The sequence below is a fragment of the Pogona vitticeps genome, chromosome 3 (genome assembly GCF_051106095.1).
Source record: "Pogona vitticeps strain Pit_001003342236 chromosome 3, PviZW2.1, whole genome shotgun sequence".
NCBI classification, from domain to species: Eukaryota; Metazoa; Chordata; class Lepidosauria; order Squamata; family Agamidae; genus Pogona; species Pogona vitticeps.
In genome coordinates this window covers 119,160,388-119,182,390 of record NC_135785.1, presented here as the reverse complement: position 1 = coordinate 119,182,390, position 22,003 = coordinate 119,160,388, and the positions used below count along the sequence as shown (strand labels likewise).

At 40.6% G+C, this 22,003-nt stretch overlaps 1 protein-coding gene across 8 annotated transcripts in view; it reads right to left on the bottom strand.

Moving 5' to 3' along the window:
• The window catches only part of FRMPD2 (FERM and PDZ domain containing 2), a 162,567-nt gene that overhangs the window by 70,004 nt on the left and 70,560 nt on the right, over positions 1-22,003 (bottom strand). For 6 of the 8 annotated variants that reach the window (XR_012085403.2, XM_078390640.1, XM_072994842.2 and 3 more), the window contains exons 23-30: positions 21,748-21,833; positions 21,010-21,163; positions 18,785-18,999; positions 15,317-15,415; positions 13,210-13,547; positions 10,177-10,456; positions 4,674-4,832; positions 2,328-2,502 (exon numbers count right to left, since the gene is read on the bottom strand). Coding sequence is in view for 7 of the 8 variants with exons in the window: in XM_078390640.1 (XP_078246766.1) it covers positions 2,328-2,502; positions 4,674-4,832; positions 10,177-10,456; positions 13,210-13,547; positions 15,317-15,415; positions 18,785-18,999; positions 21,010-21,163; positions 21,748-21,833 (1,506 nt within the window). In the remaining variant the exon portion in view is untranslated. Of the gene's footprint in view, positions 1-2,327; positions 2,503-4,673; positions 4,833-10,176; positions 10,457-13,209; positions 13,548-15,316; positions 15,416-18,784; positions 19,000-21,009; positions 21,164-21,747; positions 21,834-22,003 lie in introns of those variants that run through there. The other 2 variants (XM_072994847.2, XM_072994848.2) reach the window with 2 other exon arrangements.

Below are 22,003 nucleotides of genomic sequence, written 5' to 3'. Positions count from 1 at the left end.
TGATAGGACTTCTAAGGTAAGTGAGATATTTAAGGAGTGGTTTTAGCCATGGGAGTTTCCATGGCTGAGCAGGGATTTGAACCCTGTCCTACAGAGCCGTAGAATACACTCTATCCACTACACCATGCTGGGAACCTAAATATAAAAACCTTAAAAATAATAAAGAAAAGAAAACAACAGCACCATTTCTGAGCTCTGCCCAGTGTGTAGATATGCTAGATAGGAAAATTGTCTGGATTTTTGTGAGTCATTTTCCGGCCTAAATAGGTGAGGATGTGGTTACATGTCATAATATTTCTGTTTTTGCACTGGATTTAGCACTCTTGAATTTGATTTCAACACTTCCGACTACACGGCGCAGCTAAACATACGTATTTTCTGTCCCAAAAATGAGTTATTTAAACAGCTGTGAGGGGGTTATTGATTTTAACTTGATAATGAATGTGCTTTATTTTCTTATTTTGAATTTGGGGGGGGGGCATGTGTGAACACTTCTCAGAGTACTGTGCTTCCTTGACTCAAAGATCCATAGGGTCCCTTTTAGCTCTGCAGTTCTAAGATGATGATGATGATGACGATGATAAATAGTGTCTGTGGGGGTCTCTGGGGTTTGCTAAAATGGGTGCTAAGTCCAACAGGTTTTGGACTGCAGGACACCCTGCAATCTGAATGCTTCCTTCCCCCCCTTATCCATTTTTGCTTTCAATCTAGTGCTATGCCAGTTCCCAGTTCAAAATTATATAAAACTGGGAGGAGGAAACTGGGGATGCTATCAACCCTCCCACCTGCATTTTGTTGCAGGGAAAGCCTAAAGAAATTTGTCCAACATGCCGCGATGATAGGGAGTGGCGGAGAGAAGGAGCGAGAGCAGCGGGGACTAGGGCCCAGACAGGTTGTACCCGCCAGGCATGGCAGCTAATGAGGAGGCAATGGCAAAGTCACCGCAGCGGGTGAAATGGGAAGCATATTTATTTATAACAAGCAGGAGGTCTTGAGTGCATGTTCTAAGCAAAGGAGGAGTTTTACTTCTTCCCAGCCAACCAGCCCTTCTTGCTGCTTGAGTTCATAGGCCAAATACAGCCCTTGATGCTGATGCTGCCACCACCGCTGTTGCTGGTGATCACAAGGACATGCACATCAGAACAAGAACCAAGTTTCTAAAACCCTGATGCAATTCCCACTTTATTTCAGTACTGTAACTGCTCCCTGAGTTGCTAAATATTTGTTCTCCATTCTTTCTGTCATATCTATGTCCGTTTTTGACCGTTTCAAAAGTCAACAATCCTGAGAAAATGTTTGCTGAAAGCATTTTGGGCTATGACAGAACACAACTGGTTGACTTCATGCTGTGTGCTTTTGTAATGTATGCCAAATACTTTGAATACGCCTTACAAACCTATATGCTAATTTTTGGAAGACACATGGTAAGATGTTCCCCTTTCTGGAGGAATATCACTGCATTAGTTTCTTTAAATCAAGCACATTTTTTTGCCTCTCCAAATTCCTTTCAAGTTTGGGCTTGTGACTTCTCCTAGTCACCCTGAAGCCCTCCCCGCAAGCTTTACCTTTGCTGAAGCCACTCATCTTCCTGGTAAGCTTGCACCATGCATGTTCAGCGTTACAAGCAGAGATGCTTGCCAGCTCTGCCTCCTCCAGTGGGTACTCACTGGGAGACAGTGTCCCCATTTCCCTGCTCGAACTCTTGCACGTGCTGCTTCTGAGTGGGTGCCTATCGGAGGAGGTAGGGCTGGGAAGCGCGAAATACCTGTTTGCCTGAAGGATGAACTGGCATGAACTGCCAGTTCAGCAGTTCATGTCCATCTCTAGTTACAAGAAATCACTCTTCCTTTTGAAAGGCCTTTTTGAGGACCAATATTTCAACCCCTACAGCCTGGATTTTTTCCAAATTAAAAAAATGAGTGAAGCAAACAATTATTTTCCAAGATAACCAATACTGATCCTTTCGATTTATGTGAATTGTTTTAAATTTGGAGCAGCTGTTTCTCAAGGTCATATGTTTCTCAAGGGGAGGGAATAAAACAGTTCGACTTAAAAAAAAATGTAACTTGAAAACCCTTTATGCACACCTCCCCATATTTAGCACAGAGCAATTTGGATAAGCAGACTGTCTGATCCAAACTCCTCTTTCAATGTTATATGTTTTTGTTTGGTCCGCCGTCATTTGTAAAATTGCTTTATAGAACGTTGGTTTGCTCTGCTGTGCAACATCAGACATGCAACTCATGTGCATCTCTAATACTTCCTTAGTTAGAAGTTAATGGGTTTAGGATTGCAGACACAAAAGCTCTTCAGAGTGTGCTACATACCAAGTTGTCCATGACGTCCCTTAGTGATTATGATTTCAGGGATCTCATCTGGGCTGAAAGAAGTAGAGTTCTCTTGGATTATCCGGCAAACAACCAAACTCAGCTCATGGGGAGAACAATATAATAGAGCCATGACCTCCTCAGATGGAATAGTTGTGACATCAATTCCATTCACCTGAGTCACAAGGAAAGGTTCTGGTGATATTCTGCTGCCTGAAGATGTTTCACAATCACAAAATTATTTAAACCATTCCCAGTAACCATGCTTACCAGGTACTAGTAGGAAATTAAAGTTAAAGCTTCAGAATTATTTTTTGTTTAAAAAGGTTCCTTTTTTGTAGAGTTCATACTTTTAAATAAATGAGTAACACTCTAGTTAAAAACTGTGAAACCACCAAAACAGTCCCATAACACTCTCTCTCTTTAATGATAACTTTTGATAAAGTGTAAACTCTACTTTAAAAAGGAAGGGAGAGACAGAGGTTCATGCTTGTTCACGATTCATGTACAGTACTTAATTACACTCTAGAATCAATATGTTAAGGTAAAGTGTTACTTTTTGGACCAATGCCACAAAATGTGGAATTTACACTTGAAGTCACTGGCTAAAATCCCATTGCTTTGCTATGCATGCAGAGGGCAAATAGTGTAACTTTCAGTGCCTACTAGCTGGCAATCAATGTGTTTCTGCTGGGTGTCTCCAGTGCAAAGCCAGTGGGTGTGCATACCTCTGAGAATCTCAGCTACAACTTGTTAATTCCCAGTTAAAAGTGACTGAATGTTAGGCTGTTTGTCTTCTGCATGCATAACAAAGCAACAGGATTTCAGCCATTAGAGTTGACATGCTCTCTCCAAAGAGCACATATCAACATTACTCCTTCCCTGTCCCTTTCCAAAGGAAGAACTGCCTACACTTCCCTTTTAAAAATTAGATTTATACTGGATAGCCTTTGGACATATAAATATTTAGACCCCAACACCCAGAAGTACTAGTTAAAACTGCCAAGTGTCTATAGTGTTTGTCAGGGCTTTAGAGGTTACAATGAAAGAGCATCAAGCTTAAGAGCCATTCTTTTATAAAGAGCTGGCTGACCTCCTGACAGTCTGAACTAAGGCTTCTCTAGCTGGTATTCCAAAGGCATTTATATATGTATGTAAGGTCGATCTAACCAGTATAAATTTTGCTGTGAAATGCATGCATTAGAACTGTTTCTTTCAGAGAGAGAGATTATATACTTATATTTATTGCTTTGCAAAGGACATTCCAGTTAATATTTTAATTAACATGTCAATTATGTTAATGAATTAATTTCAGTTTTGAACTTTAGTACTAATGATGGGCCAATTTTAATGTTTAATGCTATCTAATTTATTATCTTCTATGTTATGCTTTATTCTGCTATCTCATTGTTGTATTAATATGGGCCTATCCCCACACTCTGTACCCTTGTGCATACAAAACATTATTCATACACAGATGGTAACTATAACCAAGTTTTTTTTTGGGGGGGGAACTCATGAGACTTCCAGAAGTGTAGAAGAATTTTAGCTAGGAGAAAACATCTCTAAGATTGCAGTTCTATATGTATACTTACCTAGGAAAAAGTCTCTTTGCACTTAGTGGGGGTTCCCTCTGAGTAGAAATGTGTAACAAGGCACTGTAAGGTCGTAGGGGGAAAAATCCCCAAATAACCTAGTGAAAACTAAGCCTGCTGAGTGTCTACAAAGGTCTGCCTGTTGGAGGGGGTGGAACAGAAACTGCCCTGAAAGAAAATGGAATGGGCAAGCCTGGAAAGAACATGGATGGGGGGGGGGCTAGAATGCTAAACAGTCGCACTCCACAGGGAAGCGTTTAGCCATAGGTCCACCAGTTTAATATGGTTTACCAAAGTGCCTTTTCTCATTTGGAAAAAGAAAGAAGTTTCAGAAATATACACTTAATTTAATGCTCTCTGCAGGCATATGGCTTTCTAGGACATTCTTATTTAATGTTTTTCCTGAATGCTCAAGGAGCTGTTTTTTAATGCTGAATGCTCGTAAACATATATAAGAAATCAGAATCTCTCTCCTTTATCTTTGTTTTCTCAGTAGAAAGCAAAAAATAAAAAATAAAAAAACCTCCTCAATGAAGTAGAAAATCAAAGAATGTGTCAATATGAATGTTGGCACTAAAACAAAGGAACATAGAGAAAAGGGGCTATGTTTCAATTTTGTTCTATTGTCCTATAAACATCCAATGCCTAAAAGTGAGAAGCGGGATTTGAAAGCCTATTCAGTGTGTATCTAGCTAAGCTGAGCCTCTTCAAAGATAGTATAACCAGGCTTGTTGGAGGGAGGGTTCTTTACCATACGGAGTCTGTCTCCTCTTCTCAGTCGTCCATCTGACAGAGCAGGTTCTCCCAGGATCTCTGCTATATGCACGGTGTTCTCCATTTTGTTAACAACTACTGTGAATCCATACCCCTTGTTCACTGACCTTGTCAATGTCACATGGAACTCGGTTTCCTACATAAGAAAGAATAAGGTGGGCTGGCCATAGTCAGTAGCTCTCCATCAGTGTGTTCCTCAGAGAATGGAAGCAACAGTGTGGGCAAACAAACAAAAAACAACAAAATGATTCTGGACTATGTTTGTGTTAATGTTTTTTTGAACTTCATGCCTTCAAGGAACCTTTTCTACATTATCAGGCAAATTAAATAAGCCCAATTTCTTTGCTGGAAAATCCTTGTACATTGCAAAGGATTAGGAGTCTTAATGTAGAGCAGTGGTTCCCAACCTTGGGTAACTCAGGTGTTCTTTGACTGCAGTTTCCAGAAACACTGGCCAGCACAGCTGGTGGTTAAAGCTCTGGGAACTGCAGTCCAAGAAAACCTGGGTTACCCTAGATTGGGAACCACTGATGTAGTGCATTGCTAGCTCTGTGTATGAACTAAGATAAGGGGCTAGCTGGAAAGGAATAGAATTGGCTGGAACTGCCACTTCATATTAAAGATGGATGCCAAAAATATAGGGATGTGATAGCCTACATCAGAACATTATTTTAGAAATCCAGCCCACCAAATATTACTCTGTTACTCAGCCTTTAATGCACCCAAATCAGCCAGAACAGGAATGGCCCAGAATGGCAATCTGCAAGTAGGACAAAATGACCAAAATCTCCACTCACACGTGACTAGATGGAATCAATGCAACTTGTAACAAAACATCTCTAGGAACCCTATACCAGGTCTCATTCCAGGTGGAAAAAAAATCAATATTCCACAGAATGGCCTGGAATGGCAAATTATGAGTAAGACCACCTAACCAAAGTCACCAGTCACATGTGACTTGGCAGGACTGAGGCAACAAGCCACCAAACATCCAGAGGAACACAATTTATGAGTAGGACAATCCAATCCAATTTACCAATCATATGTGACTAAATGAAACTCATGCAACAGGTCACAAAATATCTGGCTCCACCACATTCCAGTATCTGTTCCAGGCAGAACATCAATATTCTCAAACATGACCCTAAATGGCAACCTCTAAGCAGGATAACCCAACCAAATTCACCAGTCATGTGTGATTAGCTGGGTCTGACGAAATATGCCATAAAATCTCTTCAGGAAATATACTCTAATACCTGTCATGGAAAAAAAAAAAGTAGTATTCCAGAAACAGCCTGGGCCAGCAACCACTGAATTCATCAGTCATATATATTCCGAGATGGGACTTAATGCACGAAGCCACAAAACCTCCCAGGAAGCATATCCCAGTACCTCTGGGCAGTATATCAGCATTCTGGAAAAGAGCTGAGAAGATGAACTTCTGAGTAGGACAATTAAATGAAATTTACCTATCACATGAGACTAGAAGGGATTTGGTGTACAGGGACCATATTCCAGCCCAAAAATTGCTGTAATGGCAACTTCCAGGTAGGCCAAGGAAAGTAAATTTACCAGTACACAGTACTAGATAGAGGGACACATAATACTTACTTTCAGATAACTGTTATAGGCCAAAAAGTACTCATCCCACAGAATAGCCTGGAATAGAAGCTTCTGTAGATGACATGGCAACAATGTTCATCAGTCATACATGGGTAGATCAGAGCCATGAAACCTCCAAAAGAAGCAATTTCCACTTCCCATCCCAGGTCAGATTTCCATGTTGTAGAAATCACCACAAAAATGTCAGCTTCTGCATTGGGAAAGCCCACTCTATTCTCCAGTGGCACATGACTACATTGCAGATACAAGAAGCCACAAAACATCCCCAGGAACCACACTCCAGTGCCATTCCCAAGCCAAATTCCCATATTTTCCTAAAAGACCATCAACAGAAACTTGAGTTGGTGGTTTATTCTATTGGGTAATTGCTATTATGGGTTATTTTGTGCAAGAGTGATTTTCTTCCAAGAAAAGGTATTGGAATGCTGTTCCTGGGGATGTTTTTGTGACTTTCTGCATCATTCTCATCTAGTCATGTGTGCCTTCTGAATCTGGTTGGTTTAGCCTGCTTAAAAGTTACTGTTCATGACCACTTCCATTTTGGCTGGTTTGGTGGCATTAAAGTGTTAATAAAGAAGTAATTTTGATGGGTTCAATGTTGATTACAAAATGCCCGTTCTTGACCATTCAATTTAGTATTCCATCTTGTCCCCTTAAGAATGCAGTCAGTATTGTTCTGCAATGGCAGATTTTGGGCAGGTTAATTAACATTGGCCATTTCAGGCATTTGGTGTATCAGTGTTGATCTTGTATTCAAAAAGCCCTTGCTTACCTTTTGACAAACTCCAGGTTTCCTAGGGACATAATTTTGAAAATGCTGATCTAAACAGACCCAGATGGCAGAATGTTCTTGTACCAAGATGATGGTCAGTGGTTATTGCTAGCATACAGTTGTGTACAGTGCACTTTGTTTGAAATACTGTACAAGGTTTCTATAAAGCCTAATATCATGCTAAGAAGCTATGATTTTACTCAAGGAATAGTGAGAGTGATTATTTCTTGTTTCTTGTTTGTTTAAATTCTCAGAAATGCCATGTCTAGGAGGCCCCTCGCTCTGATCCTGTTACGAGAGGTGGAGATGAAATCTACTTTGCAGGGCTGATAGCTTTCTATTTGGGGAGTTGGGAACTGGGAGCAAAGGTGATGGCTTGAGCAGACTTTCTTAGTTTCCCCCTCCTGTCCTAGCTCTTGATGCTTACAGCTATTGTTTCCCATGCCTGTACCAACAGTACAACGTCTATAATTGAATCCCATTAACAACCATACAAACATCCATGATGTCACCAAACAAATAGCCGTGTTAAGTTTGTTTCGGCACGTTGGAAAAACTGAAGGGTGGAAAAAAGAGAAAGGGAATAATAGTGAAAATAGGGCACATTAAAATTTAAATGTTTCTTTCGGTGTGAGACTTAATGGATCAAAATCCACTTCTTCAGATATAATGAGTGCAAATATCTATTCTCTATATCTCCATGGTGCCCCTCATATCCTTGTGGTAGTGAGTACAATGGCAAGGTTAGGATACAGATAATGGACATAGTGACCATGGATATTGTAGATTATGAAATTCCTACTTTTTGCTACATAAAAGATACACATAAGATACAGCAAATTTCTAAGGAAACTGGAGTCCATCTGCACCCTTCCAGAGAACAGCATCCTGGCCCCCATGCATATATAGACACTTTACACCAACATTCCTCATAAGACTAGTTTACAAGACATCAAAAATACCATTCCAAGTGGGGCCATGAAAATTCTGTCTACCAAGTATTTAGATAAAATGATTTCACTTTCATACATAACACAATGCAGGGTCCACTGTCTACAGCCAAGCTTTCTGATATACTGTAATTGGATTTGCTCAGAACAATGGGACAGAGATTCAAAACTCATGGAGTTAGAGCAGTCATTTCTTAAACTACACTGCTCATTCAAAATGGTGAAAAAGGAAATTAACAGAGCCAGGCTTTTATCCTGCCACAAACTGCTAGAAGAAGACCCAATAGAGAGAATGAGGGAACATCATTTGTGTTCATCTACAGCTCCCTTATTGAGACCACTGAAATGTATCACCATTGAAGAATACATATATTAACAATCCAGTTTCTTATAACAGCTTATGGATGTAAAATAGTCACCACATTTGACAAACGTAAGGTTTGGAAAATGAATCTAAATATTAATCTTGGGCAACAATATGGATTATGCAGCCTCATGAATTAGTTTGGGCCAAATCTAAGGAAGTAATATTATAAACAGTTCATAGAGGGCAATTGTGCCCTATAAAACTTCATAAAATTAATAAGGAGATATCAGAGAGGTGTTGGGAGAAATTGTGGTTCAAAAGGATCACTGGAATATATGTGGATCTCTGGTCTGAAAGTCAAAATCATTCCGGCCTGACATAATAAGCTGGATGAGCAGGTTAACACAGCAAGGGATAGTCCCTAACGAAACTTTACAATTGTTCTCCTTATTCACTTGAGAGAATGAGAATTGAACTGATAAAGAGCTAGTTGCTGATGTCCTTGTCGGGGCTGTAAAAACTGAAATTGCCTGAATTTCGGAAAATGCTCGAGAGCTTTCTCTTTTGAGACATTTGTACAAAATATGGTTAGTAGCACTAATGAAGAAATGGCTACTTGCTTTAGATGGATTATAGGACAAATAAAAGAGGATAATTTCATTAACATTTTGTACCTTTCGTTGGTTTTTGGTGAGGAATTAAATGGGCAAGATGACATTTTGATCTGCTATCTTTTAAACCTGATGGAATGTGCACACTAATGCACTATAGGAATGGATTGTATTATTCACAGAGATAAATTTCCTGTGGTGTATGAGATTTTGCCACTAATTGGTTTGTAAATCCTGTATTATAATCCCTGTCATTGATTTTGGTTTTTTCCAGTTGTCAATAGAAGTTATTTTAAAAATTGACTAACTCTGTCCTCTGTTCCAGTAACATCTCCTAGCATTTCTGTCACAGCCAAGTTTACCAGGCATTCAGCTTAATACCATGGCTAGGACCTGCAATCTCAAGCAATTAACTGCTTGACAGTGCCATTCCTGTGTTAACCAAGCATTGCCACTTCGTCAAAGTTCACCACCATGGGGATATGTATAAATATAAAGGACAGGTGCTCACATTCCTTTTATCTGAAGAAGTGGATTTCGATCCATGAAAGCTCACAGTGAAATAAATATATCAATAGTTAACGTACCATAATATTTTGCCTTATGTTCTCTTTTTTCTCCTTCATCTTTGCCAACATTACATCATCACCAGGTTCTGACTCCCTTGCAGATTTTTTTAAAAAATACATATATTCAGAGGCAGCTGTGTGTATTTTTGCTGAACAGTTCCTATGCAGAAACACACCTCTGCTTAGACAAGAGGAAATAACATGGTACATACAAACAAAAATGCAGCAGATACTTCTTGCACACAAAAGCTGCAAAGTCACTTTTGGTTGTACTGTACAAGGCCTAGAAATGCTTACTGTAAGATGGGGATTCTATACCCTCTGTAAGTGACCAGAGTACAACTTCCATAACTGTAACCATTGGTGATGCTGGGTGGTTTCATGAGAGTTGGGCTCCAACACCACCTGGGTTCATCACCTGTGCCCTATTGCGTGCTTGGCTTTGCTTTCAAAAATATTGTGAAAAGTCCCTGAGAGTGCAATTATTTTTGACACCTAAGAGTGTGTCTGAGGGCTCAGAGGCTTTTTAGCAGTATTTAATGCTTATGTGCAGCCTGAGGGCATATTTTGTCTGATACAACTAGACTGTATGTTGCTGCCACCATCAATTGAATAGTGTAATATTCTCACTCAGTATCACACACATACCCTAACATTCCCCCACTTTTGCACATCTGTCTTCACTTCCTCTAGATCATCCCATGTTCTGTCACCGACACACTCTTCTCTGCTCGTTGAGGTAACTATACTTGGGCCCAGTTCATCTTGCTCTTCAGAAGTCCCCACCTCAGATCTCTCTTCATGTAACAGTGGGGTGATGGATGTTGGCTTGGAGATAAGGTACTGTTCATCCACTGGTGTGGAAGAAAGGATCTCAGTTTGAGAGTACTTGAAAGATTGGTCGCTGTCACTCTGGTCAAACACGGGGCTGAAAAAGAAAGTCCACATCAATCCTGGCTGTCTTATCCAAAAACACATAATTGCTTTAACACCAGAAATCTTCTTATTGAATATATTACCAGCTACACTCAAAAAAACAAAACAAAACAAAAACAAGACTTACCTGACTTTACCCCTGATAGCTGCAGATAGAATTGTGTATGCCAGTAAGTGGAAGACTACAAAGGTGCCGACAAAGAAGGAATTTATTGGGAAGATTTTGGAACTAGCAGAAATGGATATTTTGAAAGATACACTAAATGATAAACTGGATAATAATAAATGGGAACCTCTTTATATCTGGATGAAATCTACATTGATTTAAGTAGAATAGATTAGATTAATATTATGTTAGAGAGTACTGTATGAGACAAGGTCAAATGAATGGAATATAGTGTAATAAATCACTCAGGTTGCAACAGATAGAAAAGTAGGAAAATACAATAAAAATATTTATAAAAAAACAAACAGACATATAGTCATGAAATCAGAGAGTTTCAGGCAGGTGCTGGAATATCACAGATGTTTGCCCTGGCTTTGGCAGAAAATCTGTCTATCTCAGCATAACATGATGACTAGACCTGATTTCAGTCTTAGCTGTGTGATGTCCTAGCTGAATTTTGGTTGGTATCATGACAAAAAGATAACAGTTAGAGCTCTCCTGTCTCTGTTGAACAATGACCCCAATATCTCTAATCAAATCAAGAGGAAAATGCCATTATGACAGGCAAAAGCTGGAGAATGTATTCCATTTATAGGGATAATACTGTTTTGCCCTTGCACACCAATACTTATGGTCTGCTGTTTTTTTATAGATATCTTGGATAAGAATATGGAAGTGATGCTTAGCAAATCAGTTTGCTGGTGCTGCAAAGGCCCAAGTTGTCAGGCTAACAGACCAAGTTGTCAGCCATATGCCTAGTCATGTGCTGGTCACACAACCAGCACACAACTGACATCTCATTAATTAGCCTCAATTAACCACTGCAATGTCTGTCACTGAGCTACAGCTCACAGAAAAAAAAGCAGTAGGAATTTGGCCACATTATTTTAACCATTGAAAGTAAGCAGGCATAAATTTTGGGAACAAGGAGTCAGAAATGTATCCCATGGTACCAATGCTCTACTTGGACAAAGTGAAGGATGGATTCATTCATTCATTCATTCATTCATTCATTCATTCATTCATTCATTCATTCATTCATATTTATTCCAACAATGAAAGCAAACAATAAAAAAACTAGAAGGCAAACAGAACAAAACAAAAAGCAGCACCCCAAATCTTAGGCAGCCATTCACTAACAAAAAGTCTGCCTGAAGAGAAAAATCTTTGCCTGCCAGCAGATGGACTGCAAAGAAAGAGCCAGCCTGGCTTGAGAATAGCAACATACCTCACCAAACACACCTGTGAGGATGGGGAAACAGATCCCTTGAAGGTGGGATCTTTCAAGTAGCTTGGATTCAAGTCATTTAGGGCTTTAGAAGTCAAATCCATCACTTTGAGTTGTGCCTGGAAAGCAGCCAGTGGAGTTGTTATGACAGTGGAATCTGGCTGCAGGACTTTGGACCTACTAGAGTCTTCGTACACTTTACAAAGGCAGCCCCAGGTAGAGAGCGTTGCAGTAATCCAAGCAGGATGTAACTAAGGCATATATCACCGTGGCCTGGTCAAATATTTCCAGGAATAGGTGCAGCTGGCATGCTAGTTTTAATATATGATGCCTAATTAAATAATAATGTATGCCTATTCCCCTAAAATTATACATAAAGCCAAATGGGAACATGTCTAATCCATGCTTGCAATATCTGAAATTCCCTTAGGTGTGCTAAAGAGAGACAGCATGGTGAAATTGGAAACTAGGAAACTAAACAAAGGAAGTATGAGTTTTAAAGCACTACTCAAATGTAAAGTTCACTGATGACCTCAGGCCAATCTCTCTTCATTAGCCTAACCTTCTCTACTAGTTTGTTGTAAAAAATAAAATCCGGTAGGGGAAAGAAAACATATACTCTGAATTCCTTGGAATTCCTTAGTTAAAGCAGGTGCTGCCATTGCTGTTTGATGTGTATGGATCTCTGCTCAGTTTAATAGGCTAGATGCTGTTTTCTTCTGTTTACATGTTTAAAAATATTCTGCCAAGTAGCCTCAACTTTGCCATGAAGTGATACAGTTTTGAAAGGATTGCACTACAAGCAACCTGCAAGTTTGAATTTGTTTCCTTTCCCTCATAATGTGCCTAGGAAATCACATGGGCTTGCCATTTGAAACAGCAGGCCTGGGCTGCTTATTCACAAATGGATCCATTCATGGCAACTGCAGCATGGAGGTCTCAAGGCTATCATTCTTGGTGTGCTAATTTGGGAATAGGTTATCAGTGGGTTGAGCAGGACTTCAGATATTAAGCAAGCAAAAGACGTACTGTAAATATATTTCTAATTAGAATTTAAAAGATCAGACTTGCTTTGAGTTGCTTTGCTAAAAACTAGTTCTTCCCCTTTCTCTGGGTTTTATTCCGATACTTCATGTTTGTCTTATTATCCAATAAATACAGCAAGTCATTGCAAATGCCAAGACACCTTCATCCTTCAATTTTACTAGAGGCGGATGAGTATCAAATAAGATGCTGGCTTCACCAGTGATGGCCATGTTCTTGGCCCCTATGTCGATACAAGCCTCCACAGTTTCTTGGAATCAGACGCAAATTGGGTCAAAGCAGGCCATGGTCATCCCCTGGGCCTTACCTCTGAGGTGTTTCCAGTTCTAATGGTGAGGTGCACCCCTGTGTCATCTCTTCTTCTAGAGAAAGGAAGGTCTTGGAAGTGATGGCTTTCTGGTGAACTTTCCAGAGATGCTTATATGAGCGCAAAGCTGGGGAAGCATTTTTGATCAAAGATGGATATATCCTTGCATTTTGTTCTCTACAAGGGGAGTGTTGCACATCCATCACCTTCTTGTCATGGCCTTTTCTCCAGGATTCTACAGGTGAGGTACAGTCTTCTTCACTGCAGGGGTTGTGATTCAAACCACATGTTTGCTCCAGGGATGTCACAAGTTCTTTAACTGGTGAAGACAGTGGAGTCTATTAAAATTGAAACACAAATTGTGAAACATGTCAGCGGTCTTAGTAATACATAGGGCACCTCTGATAGACACAAGAGTTTTGGATGCTTGCTGACATGATTTAACACCATATAAACAAACTGAATGCTTCAGCTCTGGGGTTATGCATTCTAGAAAGTTCTGGAAATTTCAGAAGGACTACTGAATTGGAAAGTCTGGACACAACACACAGAAGTTGGAGAATTCAGTATGAAAATTATTCTTTTAGTGTTACATGTCAGATATTGAAAAATAATCTGCAGCTTATATGTTTAAATGTGAAAAAAAACACAACTTGTTGAATTAACATTAATACAGAATGCACAATCATATATAATATTATTAATTTGCTACTTAAGTTGAGTTGTACATGAAGAACCAGCAATTTTAATATGTAAATATTTAAATGGAGAGTAAGTGGTAAATAAGGGAGTCAATAAAGTTGTATTACTCAAAAAAAAAAAAAATAAAAACAAGGAAACAAGGAAAGAGGCAACAAGTGAAATAGATACGCAAGAGACATCCAATACTTGGACCAAATCAATGTTATATTGTTGTTTTATTTCAAACATCCTATCCAGTAGAATGTGGAAGAGTGACACAAGATATGGGGTACTTTGTGGCAGGACAACACAAAGATCAAGTAAAGCAACAATAACAAGTGTGTGGAGAATCAAACTTGAACACTCTCTAGAAGTTAAAATGACTAAACTGAGGCTAGTGTACTTTGGGCATATCATGAGAAGATTAAACTTATCTTCAAGTGAGAAAAAGCTGAAAGCAGCAGGCAAAAAGAAAGATTTTGTATGACATGGATTGATACAATAAAGGACAATATAGCCTTTAAATTTCAGTGCCTCAGCAGGACTGTACATGAGAGGAAGGTCATTAAGTTATAGGGTCATCAGAAGTCACAGGCAACCTGACAGCACATAACAGCAAAAGGAGTCTCTGTTGTATTGTGCTATGGAGTGTATGAAAGTGGTGAATAAATTATTGGCTCTACACAGAACAGTGGTTCTCAAGCAAAAGCAACTGACCATCGGTTGGGTTTCTGAGAGCTGTAGTTCCAGAACACCAATGTAGGAATAATTGATTATGAATCAATGCCTATGGTTCTTTCCCTTTTATAGAGGGAAAGGTATAACCATATGTGTCCTCTATAGGCAGTACAGTAAATAACTTAAGTAAAGATATTTAATGTTTATTTTTGGAATACAAATTCAGGAGGGGTGATACCTTTATTAGACCATTAAAAAAAATCAAACAGCCAGTCAGTCAAGTCAAGTCCTCTTCCTCAGGCCCTGTCCCGATATTGCAAAAAAATTATAAATGAAGTTCCCACAAAAATCCATGGCACAAGTCTGCCAGGTATGCTTCCAGCGTGTGGTCGCCAACGCTGTTTGCAACTAACATTTGAACTCACCTTAAGAAGCATATCTGGCAGACTTTATTAGTGGTCTAATGAAGGTATCACTGCTCCTGCCTTTGTATTGCATGAGGACCCCACAGCCTTCTTTATTTTTGCAATCTTGTTTTTCGAAGAATTGTATCCATTGCATTTTGCAATGAAATGCACCATGAACTCAATGTCAATGCATTAATTTTTAGTACGTTATTCCTCAGCACTGACTGCACATATATAATACATGAAAGAAGGAACCCAGAGTTACTTGTAATTCCAAACAGTTCTGTGAGAATGCTCCAGATATGTAGGAGCCAGTGTAATTCTAAAGAGGGCATGCTTACCAGTTCTCTTTGATCAATTTCTGGCAGGGTACCCTTTGGTGGCCTGCAAAGGTGAAGTGTCACTTCTGAAGGAGCCCCTCTCAGCAAGTGCAGGACTTCCTAGAATGAGAAGAAGCTGCTATTACTTTTGAAGCTCTCTGTAGGCCAGTCTGCGAATGTCTGGGAGAATTTGCAGTAGAACTACTAAACTGTGGGAAATGTGATACAAAGATTTCCAGTGGGGTACCCATGTTTTCAACAAAACTGCCGAGATCATTTATTTATTTGATTTATATCATAGGCATCCTTCAGTCTCGAGAGACTATGGCAACATGCTCTGTATCGAGAAGTGTCCTCTCCAGAGCATGAAGCCTGGGTAAATTAGTATGGAGGATAGGCTGTTACCCAAGCAGCAAATCCCCCTTCTCCACGTTGCTGAAATGGTCCAATGGAAAGGCAAGAGCCAATACAACTGGTTCCAGCAACATTGCAGGAGTTGGCAGAATGACACGAACTGCCTTTGGGACTCCAGCTCTGGATTTTGCCTCTAGGTTAACTCCTGAAGCCTTTTCCATGAGTGGATATAGCCACAACGCAGTGGAGGTTTGAAATCGGAATTTTCCTTCTCCTAGTGATTTATATACTACCCCTTTAATATAAGCACTACTCTGAGTGGTTTACATATTAAAATTAAAAAAACCCCACAAGACTCTATAGACGAGCACATTGAGCTTATGCCCTAACCTGTTTATTAGCTCTTAAGCAACTGTGAGGGAGTTGCCGCTGGCACCTTGGGCAGGATATCCAAGGCCATAGCTCCTGGCCCCCTGGTAGGTAAGGTAAAGGGACAACATGTGGCTGTGAGGGAGCAGGCTGATGAGGGCACCCGAGAGGGGAGAGCAGAGCCTGGGATAATGGAGGAAAACCAGGAGGACTCTGGGGCTTCCTTCAGGGAAAAAGAGGGAAAGATGAAGACTTTGAAGGAGGAAGAAACATGGGGGGGAGGGATAAAGAACCCCCCACTTCTGTGCCTCAGCTGAGGTGGAGAGTGACTGGGAAGAGGAGCCCTAGACTGAAATCCTCGAGCCCCACCCATTGAGTAGAGGAAGGGGCTATGAGTAAGGGACTCCAGGTCCAGGACTCCAGGAGCCTATTGCATCTCCAACATCACCATGGCACCCGTGTCATCCAATATGAGCAGGGGTGCCCATTCTGACCCAGCTGTGGCACTGGCAACAAAGGCAGGAGTGTGAGGAACAGAGGAGGCTCCAGAAGGAGCATGGCTTGAAAAATCTCCAACCAGGACCAGGACTCATCCTCCCCTCCCACTTTCAGAGACCTGGACTCTCAGGGCACCCTTTGGCTTTAAGCTGAAAATGAGCCAACAGTGTGATGTGGCTGCAAAAAAGGCAAATGCTGTGCTAGGTTGCATTTACAGTCTGAAAAATCATGTGAAGTCTAGTTCCCCTCTGTTTGTTCCTGGTTAGGCCTCATCTTGACTACTATGTCCATTTCAGGATACTGCATTTTAAGATGCATGCTGACAAATTGGAACAAGTTAAGAGGAAAGCAACAAGGGTGATCCAGGGACTGGGAATCAAGCCCTATGAGGAAAGACTGAAATACCTTACTGTGTCTAACCTTGAGGGGAAAAGACCGAGGGGAGATAAGCTATCCCTCTTCAAATACTTGAAAACTTGTCTTACAGGGTAGAGAAAGGATCTTTTCTCAATCATTCCAGAGTGCAGAGCATGTAATGATCGGCTCAGGCTACAGAAGACGTCCTAACTGTTAGAGCAATAAGACCATGGAATCAATTACCTCAGGAGGTGTTGAGCACTCCAAGACTAGAGGCAATCAAGAGAAAGTTACACAGCCAATTTTTCAATTATACTGTAACTTGGATTCCTTCCTTGAGGAGGGAGTTGGCCTTGATGGCCTTATGAGCACGGATGGGAATCAAGTCATGTGACTCGCTGTTGCATTGAACTTAAGGTGCACAGGCGAGATTTTCTTTTTCAATGACTCAGACGCAACTCACAACTTGGACCCATTTTTCCAAGTCATGTTTTCGAGTCTCTATTCTTTTAATGAAGGACATCCTAAACCTGGCAGAATCTTTGAAATACTCACCAGAAGACTCAGGAGAAGACTCAGCAAACAAAGGAGGAGGAGGTAGTGATGGGGAAGGGGGATTTTTGAGAGGGTTGTGGGGTGGAGGATTGAGCGAAGGCGAGGCAAGCTCAGCATTTTTTTTTCCGTATTGGGACCAAAAGTGAGCAGTTCACAAGCTTCAGACCTCTGCACACAGACCCCACACAGAACCCACCTCTTCCCTCTTTTTTTTAGGGGAGGAAGAAAAGCATATTTTTAATAGGGACTCGGACTTCCGGCTTGGGACTTGGTACCAAAGACTTGGACTTGAAACTCATACCCAAAGGCTTGCCAACAACCCTGCTTTATGGGTCCCTTCCAACTCCATTATTTCATGAAGGGGGAAGCCAGGGGCAGGTACAAACAGAGAACCAAATGCTATCGAGTTAATAGAGAAAAAAGCAAGTGTTCCTATATTCTGCCTTCTCTCTATCATTCATTAGCATTTCACGATCTTTTCCATGCAGCAGACCTCTCGCTAGTGATTTGTTCTGGGAGTTCCATCTGCCAGACGCAAACTTTAATTTTGCTCATGTGGAGAAAGGCTGGTTTTGAAAGATTCATGGCTGTGGGTAGGCTGAGCCCCAGCCCAGGTACCTGTCAGAAAAGGTGCTTCCCCTGGTGCTTGCTGGGAAATCCCATAGAAGCCTTGGAGCCTTTAGGAAGTATTAGCTTTTTTAAAAAAAATTCTGAAAAATTATTCTGACTAATGATATCAAAGCAAAAAAACCTAAGGCAGCAGAAGTCACAGAAAAAGATTTCAGCCACGAAGTGTAGATTCCTTTTTATTCAGTGGTACCTCGATTTACGAACTTAATCTGTATTGGAACGCTGTTTGTTCGTTGAAAAGTTCGTAAGTCGAGGCAAGATTTCCCATAGGAATGCACTGAAAACCATTTAATCCGTTCAGGCTGTTTTTCATTCGTATGTTGAGGCACTGTTCGTAAGTAGAGGCATTAGTTCCCATAGGAACTAAAGCAAAGCCAGTTAATCCATACTCTACTACTAGGGGGAGATTTTTTTATTTTTTATTCTTTTGACCTAAGATGAACTTAGGCCAAAAAAAAAAAAAAAAAGGCAGGAAAGGTTTTTTCGTTTGTAAGTCAAGGTTCCATTTGCAAGTCGAAGCAACATTTTGCAAATGGAGCCATTTGTAACTCGAAACGTTCGCAAGTGGAGACGTTCGTAAGTCGAGGTACCACTGTACACTATAACGATAGAAATTATTTTTGTAGCGTGTACATGATATAATAGCTATGTAAAAACAAATATGTTCGTAACTATGTGATTTAGTATGTTGCAAGAAACAGCCCACTCACTGCTGCTACTTCATACCTGATACATGAGACCATGAACAGATTTCCCATTTACAGCTAGAATAATGTCTCCAACTTCAATTTCTCCATTCTCTTCAGCTGGCTGCCCAGGGAAGAGTCTCTTGATCCTTACAATGTCTGTTCCAAAGGGTTTGCAGGTGCTCATCTGCAGAAAACTGAAGCCGAGGCCCCCAGAGTTCTTTCTCAGGGTAACCTCAAATACTTTACCTATTCCTAAAGGAGCAAAGAATAACACTCTGTATGATTCAATCTGCCCCTTGAAGAGCAGCTGCATGTGCTCCCCCCCGACTGAACAAGCTGCAGTTCTACATCATCCCCTTTTACCTTCAAGTCAGTTTTCAAAATAGTTCATTTTCATAAAATATAAGTGATGTATTCATACCCCGCATTATTAACATGGTGTGAAAGCAGGATTAAGCTGCAGTTGCCTTAGGTCCATGTGCTTCTGCCTTCTCCACTGACACCACCAGCAAAACAACTCCAGATATTCTTGCATTTAATTTTATTCAATCACCATTTGCCCTGTGATCTAAGACCCAAAGTTTTGGTTAACAACACCAGATATGGTCTAACGAAGTAGCTTCAGAAACCACAGTTAGACCATCATTACCGTTATCTTCAATTTATTTTGCCAGAGGACATAAACTACGATAAACTAAAACTGTTTGTACTTCTGGTGGTCCAGCATATGTGTAAAGCTTTTCTAATGCATACACTAAAATTCAGTCAATAATGTGTTTCAGAAGGGCTTAATGTGAACCAAAGACTGTCAAATGGAGGCATGATCCATCCAAAACCTCATTATAAAGATCTGAAGGTAATGGAGAGGAAGGCAACCTGCTTTTATTTAATTATATCAGTGATGATCTGTGGATACAGAAACTAAGAATGCAGCTGGACATTGGGGGAAAATGGTTAGATCCACTCTAATTCAGTTTTCAAAGCAGGTCTCTGCTTTTACCTAAAGAATGGGTAAAATCGTTATACGTATCTAGAAGACTGAAAGTTTTACTTTCCACTCAAATCACCTGTACCTTTGATCTTGCTAATTGGCCATTTCACCCTCTTTCTTTAAAAAAAATTTTTTTAAATGACTTAGCATTAATTCTTTTCAGTTTGTTTTGAGACAACAGGTATTCACTCTGAAAACACCCCTTTGTATTGGATCAGGCAGTCACACATGACAGAAAGTGGAGAAAAGTGATGCTAGTAAAGGTAAAGGTTCCCCTTGACATTTAGTCCAGTCGTGTCTGACTCTAGGGCGTGGTGCTCATCCACGTCTCCAAGCTTTAGAGCCAGTGTTTGTCCGTAGACAGTTTCCGTGGTCACGTGGCCGGCGCGACTAGATATGGAACACCTTTACCTTCTTCCCACCGTGGTGGTACCTATTTATCTACTTGCATTTTTACATGCTTTCAAACTGCTAGGTTGGCAGGAGCTGGGACAAGTGACAGGAGCTCACTCTGTTGCGTGAATTCGATCTTACGATGGTTGGTCTTCTGACCTTGCAGTGCAGCACAGAGGCTTCTGCAGTTTAACCTGCAGCGCCACCACATCCCACTCCACTAGCATGGAGCAAAATTTTAGCCATCCTGCTGGCTCAGCTAAAAAATCAGATTCCCCACTAAAAAGAGAGAAGTCCTCATCAGGCTTTCCCATACTTAGCTTTGTATTATGAAGTCACCAGTATTTAATCCAATTTCATCTTTACCAGATCTGATGCAAACTGTGGAGTAAATAACCAACACAGATGCCTCTAAATCAATGGAGAATCTATCCCTTTTCGCTGCCCTTGGATGTCACATGGCCATAGCAAAGAGGCTTCAGTTCTTGCTTAGACACCTATGAACATTTAGGTTCCCAGCTGAAGCACAGGAAATGCTTATCTCTATCCCATTCTATTTATGGCAAGGTGAACAGTTCACCACAGTCAGAGGTGTGGTTGTTTACTCTGCTAAAAGCAAGACAGTTCACACACTTGCTAATTCCTGCTGTCTCTCTCATAATTGCAAGAGAAAACTCCTTGTAACTTTTCTACAGATTGCATATTTAGTACCTGAGAGTAACACTGATCACATTATTTTATTTATTTATTTTTATTTATTGTATTTATATCCCGCCCATCTGGTCAATTGACCACTTACTTGATCACAGTTCAGATTCCTGAATAAGCTCATTCAGAGGGAGAAAAACTACCACATTATAGTTCCGTTCATCTCTTACCATCTTTCATGAAACATACACTTTCAGGATCTTCCGATACCAGTGCAGTAGCCAAGGAATGGCTCAGGCGACTATCTTTATTAGCATTATTCCCTGGACTCGGGTGTTTTGGCAATGACAGCTGGCTTTCCCTTGCAGCTATTAACTTGGAAACCTATGACAGGAGGTAGAGACATTCTGTTTTAAATCAATGGTCAGAACAATGAACAAGGAATGTACTGAACTTGGAGACAGAAACAAGTACAGTACAGTGGTGCCTCGCTAGACAGTTACCCTGCATGACAGTTTTTTTTGTTTTTTGTTTTGCTAGACACTGACTTTTTGTGATTGCTATAGCAATTCACAAAACAGTGATTCCTATGAGGGAATTTTGCTGGACAATATTTGGTCCCTGCTTCGCAAACCGATTTTCGCTAGGCAATGATTTTGACAGCTCCCTCCGCACTCGCAAAACAGGTGTTTTTGGGACCTAAGCTTTGCAAGACAGCGATTTAAACAGCTGATAGGCGGTTCGCAAAGCGGCTTTCCTATGGCCAATCTTCGTTAGACAACAACGATTCTTCCCCATTGGAACACATAAAACAGGTCTCAATGCATTCCAATGAGGAAATGCTTTTCGCTAGACAATGATTTCGCTAAACATCAATTTCAGTGGAACAGATTATCATCGTCTAGTGAGGCACCACTGTATCCTGGAAAACTGAATCCGACCATTTTCCTTGCCCAGCAATGACAAACCTGTCCACTTCTCTTGAGGCTTTCCATAGAGTGCCTTTGTGTGTGGTCCTGAAGGCTGAGCCCATTGTCTTTCCAGAGACTGTCACCTGGAGGAGAAAATGAATAGATCAAGAAGTTCCTCATTTACCATGCATTTCAGAAAGATTTACCAGGGGCCCTAAAGCTAATTTCCACAGATATGAATCCAAACAATAAGATGAATTTTGTGGGTGCCCCCCCTCTCTCTCACACACACAGACAGAGCTTGTCTATCGAA